This window comes from Acomys russatus, chromosome 19, assembly GCF_903995435.1.
Source record: "Acomys russatus chromosome 19, mAcoRus1.1, whole genome shotgun sequence".
NCBI classification, from domain to species: Eukaryota; Metazoa; Chordata; class Mammalia; order Rodentia; family Muridae; genus Acomys; species Acomys russatus.
This window is the reverse complement of record NC_067155.1, coordinates 3,216,190-3,230,735: the sequence shown is the minus strand read 5'-3', so window position 1 is coordinate 3,230,735 and position 14,546 is coordinate 3,216,190. Positions and strand designations below refer to the sequence as shown.

The 14,546-nt window shown below is 49.5% G+C and overlaps 1 protein-coding gene across 1 annotated transcript; it reads right to left on the bottom strand.

The window, feature by feature from the left end:
* Positions 1 to 11,569: 11,569 nt before the first annotated feature.
* Positions 11,570 to 12,522, bottom strand: Rgs9bp (regulator of G protein signaling 9 binding protein). The gene has a single exon (XM_051161938.1). The coding sequence runs from the start codon at positions 12,375 to 12,377 to the stop codon at positions 11,664 to 11,666; it is 714 nt and encodes a 237-aa protein (XP_051017895.1). The 5' UTR covers positions 12,378 to 12,522; the 3' UTR covers positions 11,570 to 11,663.
* Positions 12,523 to 14,546: the final 2,024 nt, after the last annotated feature.

The window sequence follows — 14,546 nt, the reverse complement described above, 5'->3', positions numbered from 1 at the left end:
CCGGGAAGCCAGGGCTACGCAGAGAAAACCCTGTCTTAGAAGAAGGATGAGGGAAGCACAAATTGGCTCATTAAAGAAAGGACGCATAAGCCGGGCGTGGTGGCGCACGCCTTTAATCCCAGCACTCGGGAGGCAGAGGCAGGCGGATCGCTGTGAGTTCGAGGCCAGCCTGGTCTACAAAGTGAGTCCAGGATGGCCAAGGCTACACAGAGAAACTCTGTCTCGAAAAAGCCAAAAAAAAGAAAGGAGGCATATAAATTATGAATTATTGGAGAAAGGGCCTTGCCTGGGTCAGGTGGAGAGCATAAGAAAGCAGAGGTAGGAGCCGGGCAGTGGTGGCGCACGCCTTTAATCCCAGCACTCGGGAGGCAGAGGCAGGCAGATCGTTGTGAGTTCGAGACCAGCCTGGTCTACAAAGTTAGTCCAGAACAGCCAAAGCTACACAGAGAGACCCTGTCTCCAAAAAGAAAAGAAAAAAGAAAAGAAACAAACAAAAATTACAGGGATTGGCTATCACGGGTGGGCCTCAAATTGGGCCAGTCATTGGTTTGCCCTTCCCTCAATCTCGGCTCCATCTTTATCCCTACACTTCCTGTTACCAGACAGCTTCCTAACTCTGTCCCAGGGAGAGAGCTGCAGTGGGTGCAGCCTGTTTCTTCAGGCTGTGGGAGCAGGTTTCTTAGAGTGACTGACACCTGTCTCCAAGGACACATGATAACCTAATGTTGCCCAAGGACAGGAATCAGAGTGCTTGTTTTCAAGGTCCCCCCACGAAAAACGCCTTGTCAGTTTCTATCTCTGTCTTTATCTATCTCTTCCCCTTAGAGAGTCTGGAAGTAATAAAAGTGTCTTGTTATTTACAGTAAGTGCCTTTGAAAACACCTGACATTACATAATGAGGTGACTTGGGGCTAGAGCACCAGGAAAGCCCCTCCCCAAGTGACCGAACAGCAGTGCATATCACATACTTACCTTACCATTCATAACAGCAGCAAAAAGTGCAATTATGAAGTAACAACAAAACAATTTTATGGTTGGGGTCCACCACAGCACGAGGAGCTGTGCTAAATGTTTGACATAAGCGATTCCATGTTAGTGTCAACATCCTTCACAAACCTAAAGTGGAAGGTTGTGAGAACCTAGGCAGAAGCACAGGTCACGCTTGTTATCGGAGCCTGGCGGAGGCAGCGTCTTTGTCACACTGAGCCCTTAGCCTGACACTCGTTCCAAAAGGAAGCTGTCAGAATTGAATTTGAATTTTAAGAAACCCAGTTAGTTTCTGCTGGAGAATTTTTTTTTCTTTTTAAAAATTTATTTATTCAGATTACAACTCAATTGTTATCCCATCATTTGTATCCTCCCGTTCCTCCCTTCCTCCCTCCCGCTTTCACCCTATTCCCCTCCCCTATGTCTGTGACTGAGGGGGCCCTCCTCCCTCACTATATGGTCATAGGCTATCAAGTCTCATCTTGGTAGCCTGCTTATTCTTTCTCTGAGTGCCACCAGGCCTCCCCACCAAGAGGAGGTGATCAAATATGGGGCACCAGAGTTCATGTCAGAGTCAGTCCCCACACTCCACATAACTGTGGAGAATGTCCTGTCCATTGGCTAGATCAGAGTAGGGGTTCGATGTTTGCTACTTGTATTGTCCTTGGTTGGTGCAGTAGTTTGAGCAGACCCCCCTGGGTCCAGATCTGACCATCACAATGTTCTTCTTGTAGGTTTCTAGGACCCTCTGGATCCTTCTATTTCCCCATTCTCCTATATTTTCTCTTACCTAGAGTCCCAATAGGATGTCCTTACATCTATCCCAATCTCCTGGTAAGCGAAAATTTTCATGGGACATCCTTTTTGGCCTAGTGTCCAAATATAAGTGACTATATACCATGTGAGTCTTAATGCTTCTGGGTTTTTTCTGTGTAGCCTTAGCTGTCCTAGATTCACTTTGTAGACCAGGCTGTCCTTGAACTCACAGAGATCTGCCTGCCTCTGCCTTCCTGAGTGCTGGGCTTACAGGCATATGCCACCACACCTGGCTGGAGAATTTCTTATATTTAGTTAAAAGAAAAGAAAAAAAATACCATACCAAAGAATAAAATTTTAAAAATCTTCAGGAGCTGGGCATGGTGGTACATACCTTTAATCCCAGCACTAGGGGTGCAAAGGCAGGCAGATCTCTGAGTTCAAGGCCAGCCTGGTCTACAGAGTGAATTCCAGGACAGCCAGGGGCTAAACAGAAAAACTGTCTCAAAAAGAAAAAAACAATAAACAAGACCTTCAGGTCTAGTCACATAATGATTCTAAGTTAAGTGAGTAGGGAGTATAAAAGGACTTTAAAAAAATTTTATATGTATGTTTTTTTAAAAGATTTATTTATTATGTATACAGTATGCATCAGATCACTTTATAGATGGTTGTGAGCCACCATGTAGTTGCTGGGAATTGAACTCAGGACCTCTGAAAGAGCAGTAAGTGCTCTTAACTGCTGAGCCATCTCTCCAGGCCTATGTATGTTTTTTTTTTGTTTTTGGTTTTTGAAAAGCATAACTGGCTTTCACTTTAAGGTGTAAGTAGGGTTTTATCTAGATATGGAAAAGTTTGTGTATATACTTTATAGGATTTCTTTTTCTTTTTCTCTTTCTTTTCTTTTTTCTTTTTTCTTTTTCTTTCTTTCTTTCTTTTTTTTTTTTTTTTTTTTTTTTTTTTTTTTTTGTGAGACAGGGTCTCTCTGTGTAGTCTTGACTATCCTGGACTCATTTTGTAGACCAGGCTGGCCTCGAACTCACAGTGATCCGCCTGCCTCTGCCTCCCAAGTGCTGGGATTAAAGGCGTGCGCCACCACTGCCCGGCTCTTTTGGTTTTTTGAGAGAAGTTTCTCTGTGTGGCTTTGGCTGTCCTGGACTTGCTTCTTAGACCAGGCTGGCCTCAAACTCACAGATATCTGCCTGCCTCTGCCTCCCAAGAGCTGGGATTATAAAGGCGTGTGCCACCAGTACCCCAGCTTTCTAAGGACTTTTGTTTTATTTTAATTGTTTTATTTTATTTTATTAGGACTTTTAATATAGTATAATAAATGATAAGAATGGTGGCAGCATATTTTGTCCTCCTATACTTATGTTTTTAAAGATTTATTTATTTATTATGTATACAGCATTCTGCCTGCAGGCCAGAAGAGATGATTGTGAGCCACCCTGTGGTTGCTGGGAATTGAACTCATGACCTTTGGAAGAGCAGTCAGTGCTCTTAACCTCTGAGCCATCTCTCCAGCCCCCCTATAATTATTTTTTAAGATTGTATGTATGGGTGGGTGTCTACAGAGGCCAGAAAAAGGCACCAGAGTCTCCCAAACTGGAACCACAGGCAGTTTGAGCTGCCCTAAGTAGGTACTGAGAAGCACTCCTTGGCTCCTCTGCAGGAGCAATCACTGCTCTCAGCTTTACGCTGAGCCATCTCTCCAGTCCATTTTTAAATGATCACCCCCCACCCCTGTTCTTTTCTCTTCCATTTTATTTATTATTTATTTATTTTGAGATGGTATCTCACCGCAGCTCGGCCTGGCCTCCAAGACACCATTATAGACTTTGAACACTAGCCCTTCTGCCCCCACCCACCAAGTGCTGTGACCATCGGCCTGTACCCACTGCTCCCGGCGACTTCTCCATGAGATCCTAAAAACGGTAGAAAACCTTCCTAGTATATATGCAAAGCCTTGCTACACTCTCCAGCAGTGGGGCGGGGTGGGGGTTCGGGGGGGGGAGAAAAATGAAGAAAAAGAAGACAAGCCAGGTATGGTGGTGCGCACCCTGTCATCTCAGCACTCTGGCCTTGGAGCCCAGACATCTGGCAGCCTCTGAAGCGCGTGGATTTGTGTGTACCAAACCAGGTGTGCTGCCATGGTGGTGCGCACCTTTAATCCCAGCCCTCAGTAGGGAGGCAGAGGCAGGCCTGGTCTGCACAGTAGATTCCATGACAGCAAAGTCTGTGCAGAGAAACTGCTGTGGTTGGAATGAGAATGGCGCAAGCAGGCTCAGTCCCCAGCTGATAAACTGTTTCTGTAGGGCTAGGAGGTGTGGCCTTGTTGGAGGAGGTGTGTCCCTGGGGGGTGGGATCAGAGATTTTAAAAGGCAGGCCCAGAGTCTATCTCTCCCTTCCCCTTCACTTCCTCCCTCGCTCCCTCCCTCCCTCCCTCCCTCGCTCGCTCCCTCCCTCCCTCGCTCGCTCCCTCCCTCCTTCCCCCTCCCCCTCTCTCCTACTGCTCCAGCACCATGCTTGCCTGCTTTCCAACACGATGACCATGAACTGTTAGGATTCTGCTTCAGTCCGCCTACCTGTGATGTCATTGCCTACCTGCCATGGGGGCGTGGCCCTACCTAGTATATAAACGGCCCGACCTACCTCACCCCTCTTTCTCTCTCTCTCTCTCTCTCTCTCTCTCTCTCTCTCTCTCTCTCTCTCTCATCTATTATTTGTTGCCTGGCATCTTATTATCTTTTTTGTTTGTTTGTTTTTCAAGACAGTGTTTCCCGTGCAGCCTTGGCTGTCCTAGACTTGATTTGTAGATCAGGCTGGTCTCGAACTCACAGAGATCCACCTGCCTCTGCCTCCTTGGGATTAAAGGTGCTGGGATTAAAGGCGTGTGTCATTATGCCCGGTTCTTATTCTCTTTTTTAATCATAAAACTAACCCTCTGAAACTGTAAACAGTCCCCACTTAAATGCTTACTTGCTTGCTTTTTTCTCCTCCTTCTTCTTCTCACTGTGTAGCCTTGGCTGTCCTGGACTCCCTTTGTAGACCAGGCTGGCCTCAAACTCACAGCAATCCACCTGCCTCTGCCTCCCCGAGTGTTGAGATTAAAGGCGTGGGCCACCACCTGCCAGGGCCAATGCTTTCTTTTTTTTTTTAAGGGTTGCTGTGGTCATGGTGTCTCTTCACAGCAACAGATCAGTAACTAAGACAGAGACTTTGTTTCAAAAAGACAAAAGGAACAAAGTTTGTACCACCATGCCCAGTTAGGCAGCCTGATTGTTAAAGCTTACATTTGAACAACATAAAACATTTTCCAGACGGTAATAGCATTTAAAGTTTTATTGTAAAAACAATATGACGTTAAACAAAAATATTGAAAAGACATCATTCATATCTCACTGCCTTAAATATTTTCATTTCGGTGTATCTTATAGATCTCTTCCACACAGCTAACACGTACACATCCAAATATATCCACGCAGGCAACACTCAACTATTCGCTCTGGCACCGGAGTATTCAAAAGACTTCAACATCACTTGACAACAGGAGCTGCCATTTTGAGTCTTTACATAGGTTATATAAACTTAAGGTCTTAATATTCTCAAATACTACAGAACTAGGGAGTTCTTTCTGGCAGTCCTGCAGGGAAAACACCCAGAAACCTCCACAAAATGAGATAGAAGTATCTTTCCAGAAATATATATATATATATATTGTTCCGCCATCACAGGTTCTTTTCTCAAGAAACACAAAAAAACTGCATTTGGTCTGTGTCGCCAAGGTCCCAGCATTAAAGGCTGAGTACAACTGTACTGCAGAAGAAAACACACACACCTACAGCCTGGAACCGTCTCTGAACTCTTTTTTTTTTTTTTTTTTTTTTTTGCATTAGAATCTATTTGAGAGTTGGTCTGTGATGGGATGTACACATCCACCCCAAAATTAAAGATATTGTGGAAAATTGCAAACTGATAGAGTCATTTGAAGGTGCCTTTCCCTGCATAGCATCTTTTTTTTTTTTATTAATTTAGTCTTGTTACATCTCAATGTTTATCCCATCCCTTGTATCCTCCCATTCTTCCCTCCCACCCACTGCACAGCATCTTTAATTTTTTTTTTTTTTTTTTACTTATTTACAAACATTGTGTTTAGAACCTGTTGACACAACTTGTAGGCGTGAAACCTTTGGTTCCACCATAGACACACCGTCACACAGAGAAAACAACCTCTGCCACATGGCTTCCTAAGGTTAGGGAGCTAATGCAGTCCCCAGACTACATGACAAATAACAGGAACTTGTCTTTACAATTTCCCAGAGTCCCTTGAGGTGGCCCGAACGCTGCACAAAACAGACTGAAAAGAAGAAGATGCAGTTGTTCTCTTTTGTGTGCACGTCTGTATGACTTCATGCACAGTATTCCTGGAGGCCAAGGGAGGGCAACAGACACCCTGGAACTGGGGTTACAGACAGGTGTGAGCTGCCCAATGTGGGGGGCTGTGAACTGGTTCCTGGTCCTCTGCAGGAGCAGTAAGTACTCAGTCTGTGAGCCGTCCCTCCGGCCCCTAGAAGTAAAGAAGTACTCAGGCTCAGACCTAAGCGTCTGAATGTAAATTCCTTGTCTATTTCAATACTATACACAGCTAGCACACGCACACAGGGACCTGTTTCCCTTCGCAGTGCTGGGAATTGAATCCAGGGCCACTACTGCTGAGCTACACCCCAAATGCCAAGCTTGCTTTTTAAAAGTCTATACTCTTAACTCTATGTACCCTGGAATCGCCCCTAAGATTAATTAATCCCTCACTCTAGCACAACCTGCTGCAAGTCTCAAGCTCCACAAGAGCTCTTCGACTTAACCAGTGGAGGCCCTCCTGCCTCCAGGGGAGGATGGGAGGCCCAGGGAGAGCAAGTGACTTGAGGTACTTGGAGAGTGGCAAGCGTTCCCTGCCCAGGGTAGGTGGTGGGCCCTCCGGGGAGAGGCACACCCCAAGGGATACAGAGCTGAGCGCTTTCTACAACATTTTAGTTACCAACTCCTTATACACAGGAGCTCATAGCCTTATAAGGCATCCGTCACAGAGCATTCCAAGGAAGAAGGAAGCAGCTTCAGCAATGGACCAATGTACATGTGGGGGGCGGGGCGGGGGCGGGGCGGAGGCGGGGATGCAGCATTACCAGGGACCTCATGCAAATTAGTTATCTCTTCAACCAAAACTACTTCCTGGTTACTCAGCATCACACAACCTTTACATCCTGTAAACTTTGGGAAATCGCGAAGCCCGGGCTTTAACTCTACACTAAATATTTTCCCTTGTGGCATTTAAAAGCATACCCTTTTATAATACATACATAAACAAAAAAAAAAAAGTCACCCAAGCTGGTTGTGGCGGCCCGCACTGGTAGCATCTTCTGAAGAGGCCAAGGCAGGAGGAGCTCACCACATGGAGGCCAGTCTGGGCTACACATTTAAAAGCAAGGCATGGTGGTGCACGCCTTTAATCCTAGCTTCTCAGGAGACAGAGGCAGGAGGATCTCTATGAGTTCAAGGGCAGCCTGGTCTACGACGTACTGAATTGTAGGACAGCTAGGACTACATAGAGAGATCCTGTCTTAGGAAAGACAATTATCCAGACATGTTCTTCCTGCAGTGTGACTATTGGAGTCATGTTGTAGTTCATTGCTGGTTCAGAACCCATTCCCTTGATAGGTGCCTCGACAGCTCAAGTTTGTCTTTTTAATATTAATTCACACATGGGGGGGGGTGTACAAGGCTTGAATCTGAAGCTTCAGACATGCCAAGTAAGAGCTCTGGCATCAGGCCGCAACTCCAGCCCTCTGTTCCCTTTTTGAGATAGAGTCTAAGTTGCCCAGGCTAGCCCTAAACTCACATTGCAGCCCAAGCTAATCCTGTTTCGTTTCTTATTTTTATTTATTATTATTATTATTATTATTATTATTATTATTATTATTATTATTTTGGTTTTTCGAGACAGTGTCTCTCTGTGTAGCCTTGGCTGTCCTGGACTCACTTTGTAGACCAGGCTGGCCTCGAACTCACAGCAATCCGCCTGCTTCTGCCTCCCGAGTGCTGGGATTAAAGGCTTGTGCCACCACCACACCAGGCTCCTGCTTTGTTCTTAAGTAGCAGGCCTGTGCAAGGCCCGCCCCCCCCCCACCCCCCCCCACCCCGCTGCGATCAATTGTATCAAGCAGAAGAAAACCATCCCAAATGTCTCTAGAGCCAGGATTCTGCTGGCAAGCTGGCTCACAAATTATATGCAGAGACAAGAGTAGACATACTAGTTAGAAAGTAGCCAGTTATACACGGCAAGTAGTAAGTTTGCCTCTGTCCTGTAACAGTCCCCTGAGACGGCATCACAACACTAAAGAATTCGCCTCATATTTAACTGTTTCTGATTCATCGAGGTCTACCAGAGGAATGTTTGCAGCATTTTTTTTTTTTTTTTGCAGTGATCTACAAACCATCAGAAACACAGGGACATGTGATGACCCAGCTAATTAAATACCCAAAGAATGGCCAAGCGGGTGGAAAGAGGGACAACAGGAAGATTGTTTGTTCATGTTGCTCTTAAATCGGTGCTTCCTCAACCTGTGGGTTGCCGACCACACAGGGGTTACGCGTCAGATAGAATTCATATCAGACATGTGTATTACAATTCATAACAGTAGTGAAATTACAGTTCTGAAGCAGCAATGAAATCGTCTTACGGCTGGGGGGCAGGGCACCACGATATGAGACATTGTATTAACGGGCAGCGGCATTAGGAAAAGTTGAGAACCTCTGTCTTAATGCATTATTCGTTGCCAGACACCTTATGTCTTAAGTACTTTCTACAGAACAATTCTGAGAAATGTATATTTGTGTACGTGTGTGTGCACACGCCAAGCATGTTCATGGAGGGTACCAGATACCCCTGAAGCAGGAATAGCCAGTGGCTGTGCACTGAAACACAGATCCTTGGTGGGAGCAGCAGGTGCTCTTCACGGATGAGCCATCTGGCTCGTCTTGATAACAACAGAGAGAGTTACAGTCTTAGAAACAGCAGGATGCCTTCACCAACTGGTTCTCAGACAGAGATTTCATACACTACGTCACCAGCTGCCTCCAGATTTCTCTTGCTTGAGAGAGGAGTCGCCAGAGAAGGTGACAGATACCCCGTGTTGTGCTTTGTGTTGGGGGCAGAGTTTAAACGTTTCACCATCAAGCCCGGGCACAGCGGCACATGCCTTTAATCCCAGCACTCGGGAGGCAGAGGATCTCTGTGAGTTCGAGGCCAGCCTGGTCTACAGAGTGAGTCCAGGACAGCCAAGGCTACACAGAGAGACCCTGTCTCGAAAAACAAACAAAGTTTCTGCATCATCCCTAAAAGCATCCTGGGCAAGCAAGGACAACAATGTTTAAAGCGGTACTTAATCAGAGCCTAGAGGGGGGCAGGAACTCTCATTAGTAATTACCGTAAAGGGTTCAGTCGGCTGTAAGACCCATGCATGAGTCGTTTAAAAGCACAGTCAAAGACATCTGCAAACAGATTCCACATTTTCCTTTTTGAGGACACCAGAATGTGTTTGAAGAGAGGGAGCGTGGCCTAGGGTAGAGGTAGGGAGCAGCACCTAAAACCAGGTGCCCTGACAATAATCCTGCCCCTAGTCTCTTTTCACTGTTAGCCTGAACTGCTATTTCCCTACACCTGGTTCTCCTTCTCACTTAAAAAAAAAAAAAAAAAAACATAATCATCACCATCATCATCACCATCACCTTCACCATTTTGTATTTATGGGGTTGCCTGCTTGTATATCTGTGCGCCACCTGCATGCCATTTCTCTGGAGGCTAAAATAGGGTGTTGGATTGCCTGGGTCTGAAGTTACAGGGGTCTGTAGCCACCATGTGGTGTTGAGGGTCAAACCCTGGAAAAGCAGAGCCACTGAACCATCACTCCAGACCCCCTTTCTCACTTTCAGAGGTTTTAAAAAAAAATCCTATTTCCAAAATCTTTGATTTCATGCCAAATTACCTTTGGAAAGTTGATTGCATCTGCTCTTTCCACCCCACAGGGCCCTGGGAATGTGGCAGAGCCCAGGCATGAAGGCCAAGAGTGTTTCTCACATCTCCTCCTTTCCGGGTGAAATCAAAGGCCGCTTCTGCCTTTTGTATGGAAGGTTCTGGTAGTTTGAGCTATGCTTTCAAAATTCAATCTCTATTCAAGAATATAGATTAAAAAAAAAAAGATTTAGTTTTAATTATGTGTATGTGTAGAGACTGTGAGGACAAGTGCCCGAGGAAGCCAGAAGAGGGCGCCAGACCTCTCCTAGCGCTGGATTTAAATACTTTTAATGCTCTTTTTTGGTGTTTTTGAGACAGAGTCTATGTGGCTCTGGCTGTCCTGGATCTTACTACGTAGACCAGGTTGACCTCCAACTCAGAGATCCACCTGCCTCTGCCTCCAAGTGCCAGGATTAAAGGTGTGCACTACTGTGCCCCGCTATAATAACCATTGAGCCATCTCTGTGGCCCCCAGAGTATAGGTTTAAAAAAAAAAATAGATGCAGATTCATATTTAGAAGCCTATGTGTACATGTAAAAGTCTCCCTAAGCTTGACTCATTTGGCATATATGAGCTTGTGGCCCATTTTCCTTTATACAGAAACAAACAAACAAACAAACAAAAGCAACCCAGCTTTGGTGCCAATGTGTTAATATCATTCTTTCAAATTGTGTGTGTATGTGAGTGAGTGCGTGAATGTGTGTGTGTGTGTGTGTGTGTGCGCGCGCGCGCGCGTGCACGCGCATGAATTAGAGCTCATTAAAATCCAAATAAAAGCTGTTACATTTTGAACTGAGCCTGAGCTGACAGGCTTACAGCCAGCCTTTGCGATGGCAACATTGCCCTTTCCTGGAGCAAGGGGGTCAGGCAGTTGGGTAGCTCTCTAGAAAACTAGCGCTCCTATTGGCTAGCAAGTAAATTCCCAGGGATAGAAAGGATTAGGAGCTTCAAAGAGGATTCTCCCGCCCTCCCTCAAAGGAGGGTCAAACACTGTGGTCTAATTCTGGGATAAAATAAGCCTCTAGGGCGGCGAACGTGCCTGTTTACATAGCAGTGTGGCCCTTCCCACAGCAGCAGCGTCCTGTTGGTTCCCCTACCCAGGGATGGGTAGAGAGTGGTCTTCTCTTGAGGCCAAGTGTCCAGTGGCTCCAGCTCCATCCATCAAATCGACTTGAACGAATCTTCTTCGGTTTCCGACACGGTGTCACAACACAAAACCTCCAGGAGCCGCTGCTCCTGGTGACGACTGGGCAGTCTCCGCCAGGCGCAGGAGTTGACCGTAGAGAACGCACTTTGCACGGACCGCAATCAGCACACTCTCCCAAGGCTTAGGCCCCAAAGGATTAAGGAAATAAAACCCATTTACATCCTGCCGCCATGCCTTTTGTTTCTTGTCTAAGGAACAAAAGACCCCCTTGATGCAACCCTACACTTTCCCGGGATCGTCTCCTCTAATGCTGAGTGGGAGCTGAAGGCGCCAAACGTGGGACACACGTGTTAACCCATCAAATTCAAAGGGATCTGGGGTCACGGCGGACCGGTTTCTATTAATAGGAGATAAAGCTCCCACAGACATTAGAGGTAATGCCCTGACCGCCCTGTTCAGTTAACTCCTCTGGGGCCAGCAAGTTAAAAAAACAAGACAAAACATGTCTTGCCCAGGCAGAGGTGTGCCTTGAAAGGATCGTGTTCAAACACACACACACACACACACACACACACACACACACACACACACCACACACACACACCACACACACACACGGATTCACTACCTCTCCCCTCAACAGGCCAGACTTCACGCCCATGCCCTAGAAAGAAAAGGGGCAGCATATTGACGTAGGATGCCAGTCAGCTCAGCTTTGCCACACATAAGGCGAGGGCCACAGCCACCAGCAGCACGGCGCTGAAAACGGTGGCGGCCAGGGCCTTGCTAGGGTCGCAGAGTCCAGCGCGCTCCTCCACTGATATGCCTCCGGCGGAGGACGCACCGGCACTGGCACCGGACAGGAGTTCCGCGCCCGCTGCCTGCCGTGCCTGTACAGTCCAGCGGGGAACGTTGACTTTCATTTCCATGTCGTCGATCATCTCGGCCACCTGGAGGACTTCGCGCTCCAACTGGGGCAGATCGGCGACGTCGAAGTCTCCCTCGGCTTCGTGCCGCAGGCTGCGGGCGCTCAGGGCGCGCGCGGCTACCGCGGAGGAGCCGCCCGCCACCCCTGTGCGCACGAGCGGCCGGCGCGGCGCGTGCAGTGGGAAGGAAGCTCCCAGAGCCAGGGCGCGCTGCATGTCGGCCTCGAGCAGGTCCAGGCAGCCCGAAAAGGCCACCCAGAGCCGCTCAAACTCCGCGCGCTCCTCGGTAGCTAAGCTCCGGTCGCGCAGCGCGACGGTCAACCGGGCGCCGGTGGCCACGGCCAGCTCGCGCGCTTTCTGGCGGGTCTTCTGTAGCTCCTCGCGTAGGTCCTGCGTGTCCGCGGAGCCGCCCACAGTCAGCACCAGGTGATGGTAGCAAGCCGTGGTCTTATTGAGAGCGTCCAGCAGCGCCTTGCACTCCTCCCTGGCCATCGAGCTGCCCTCCGGCGGTGGCGCCCCACTCGCAACCTTCAGCGTCGCAGATCGCCTCCAGCCCCGATGCCAGCCTTGGGCAGGGAGGATTGAATGCTCCTCATGTCCTTGCCGCTGCCCCTCTCTACGGCGCTCTCCAGCGACCCTCGACGGGGCCGGGGGTCGGGGGGGATGGCCTCAGACGTCCAGGAGAGCAGAGATAGTCCGGTTAGCTGCCTCCCATCGGCTCCTCCATTTTCCCCAGACGTGCTCTGGGTCATGCGCAGTGTCTCTGCACAACTTCTTTCTTCACGGCGGCTCCCTGAGAAGCGCAGTGTGCAGACCCCATCCTTGCTCGACCCCACGTCTCCAAGCTGAGCTGCGTGCCTTAGCGCCGGCCAAGGGCAGCAGGAGCCAGTTTCCTAGGACACGCCTCCCGCCACGGGTCTGGGCCCCAAGCTCCCCTCCCCTGGACCAGGGGTAGGCGGGGCCCAGCCAGGGGATATGAAGTGTGGCTTTCCCTCCTCTCCCTCCTGTGCATCCCATTATAATCCTGGAACTTTAGCGCCCTGAGAATCCAACTTTTTCCTATTTTGCAGACGAGGGAAACTGAGGCTCGGTAGAAAGAAGGCTTAGCTTGTCGGAGCTCATGCTAGTGAGAAGGGACAGGACCGAGGGGGACACTAACTCCTAGACCCTGTAGACAATAGTAACGTGGCTTGGAGGACTGGGCACCTCCGGTCTGCGTCACCCGCAGCACAGGGCGAGCGGCCGAGTAGGATAGCTACCTGGGTGGGGCTCTCCTCCACTGCGGTCCAGCCCCATTTGAGGGACCCAGCTTGGACCCCACCCCTAATGTCAGATCTTCCTTAGGTCCCGCCTCTCTTATTCTGGGCACGCGCACTCCACAGCTCTGGGCGGGGCTAGCCTGAGTAGGAAGCGCGGAGGCGCCGGGGCACCACCCTCGACTCAACTAGACTTAATGATTGCTCTGTTTACCTGTCAGTCTCGGTGAATATGATCTCTCATTGGACAGACTGGGAGCAAGGCTCCGCCCAACGGCGGAGTAAAGAGGTTGGCTGAAGAGTGGAGCCGCCGCACCCGGGCGGTGAGCTCTCAGGTCCCAGCCCAGGGCTCGGGAGGTGCTGTCGTAGTACAGAGGTGAAACTATGTAGCCTCTTAAGTAAGTGTCTTTGGCGGGTATCCTCCAGCGCCTCCCTACTCTGGGGGGCGCCGAGGTCGGGCGGGGCCCGGGAGCGGAAGGGGGAGGGGTTCCCTGAGCTGATCCGAAGCCCCAGGCTGCGCTACTGGGCCCCCGAGGCCCGAACCGGTCGCGGGCTGAGCCTCCTAGTCCTGCGGTTCCTCTGCTGTTCGCAGCGCGGCGCGCACTAAGTCCACTGCGTCCAGAGGGAAGGCGAAGGCGGCGTGGAGAATGCGTCCTCTGTTCTCGGGGCTCCGTGGCAGGCCTGGGTCTCCGGAGTTGGGACTTGGGGCAGTGGGCGGGGCCGTCGCCCCCCAGGCCGTGTAGCCTGGGAGGTTTTCTGGTGGCCAGCCTGAATATTTGGGGAAGAGGTTGTGTGTACAAGTCCCTGTCTAGGCCGTGTGGCTGAAGGTGGATAGGGTATCCCGGGCTGCTTTACACGTGGCGAGGTCCTCTCGTCCAGTAGATAGAGAATACTTCTGGAAAACTCTTAAGTACACAGAGGCGTTCATCACTGAGTTTGTTCAGTTAACTTGGTTGAAAACAGACTGTCCAGGTGCGCGCGCGCCAGGCGGTGCCTCTCCAGCCTCCCCTCCAGCTGCAGGGGACAACGTGGACACTCACGGCAGGTGGCGGTGGTAGCAAATGACACAACATCGTCAAGGAGTGAGGGACTCAGGGTTAAGAGGGCTGGTGAGACTGGACAAACATAGTGCTCAGTAGCTGGGGTTTTTCTTTAGTTCTGTGGAGAGAGAGAGAATCCAGTTTTCATTCAACAGAGTAGACTTCCCGTTGACCCCCGGGGCACAGCAGCGTGTATTAGCGTTTTGAGAGTCCCCCCAGTGCAGGCCATGTGGTGGTGTGGCAGCCAAGAGGGTCTGGAACCCTGAACCCCATTACTTAACTGTCGGTCCTTTGGCCAGCTGAGCTGTCGGCTTGCAATCTGAACTTAGATGTTGTGGGATATGGCCGTTCCCTCGGGGAGACGG

Coding starts and splice junctions, on each gene's coding strand:
- Rgs9bp (XM_051161938.1), bottom strand. CDS start 12,377: ATGGCCAGGGAGGAGTGCAAGGCGCTGCTGGACGCTCTCAATAAGACC.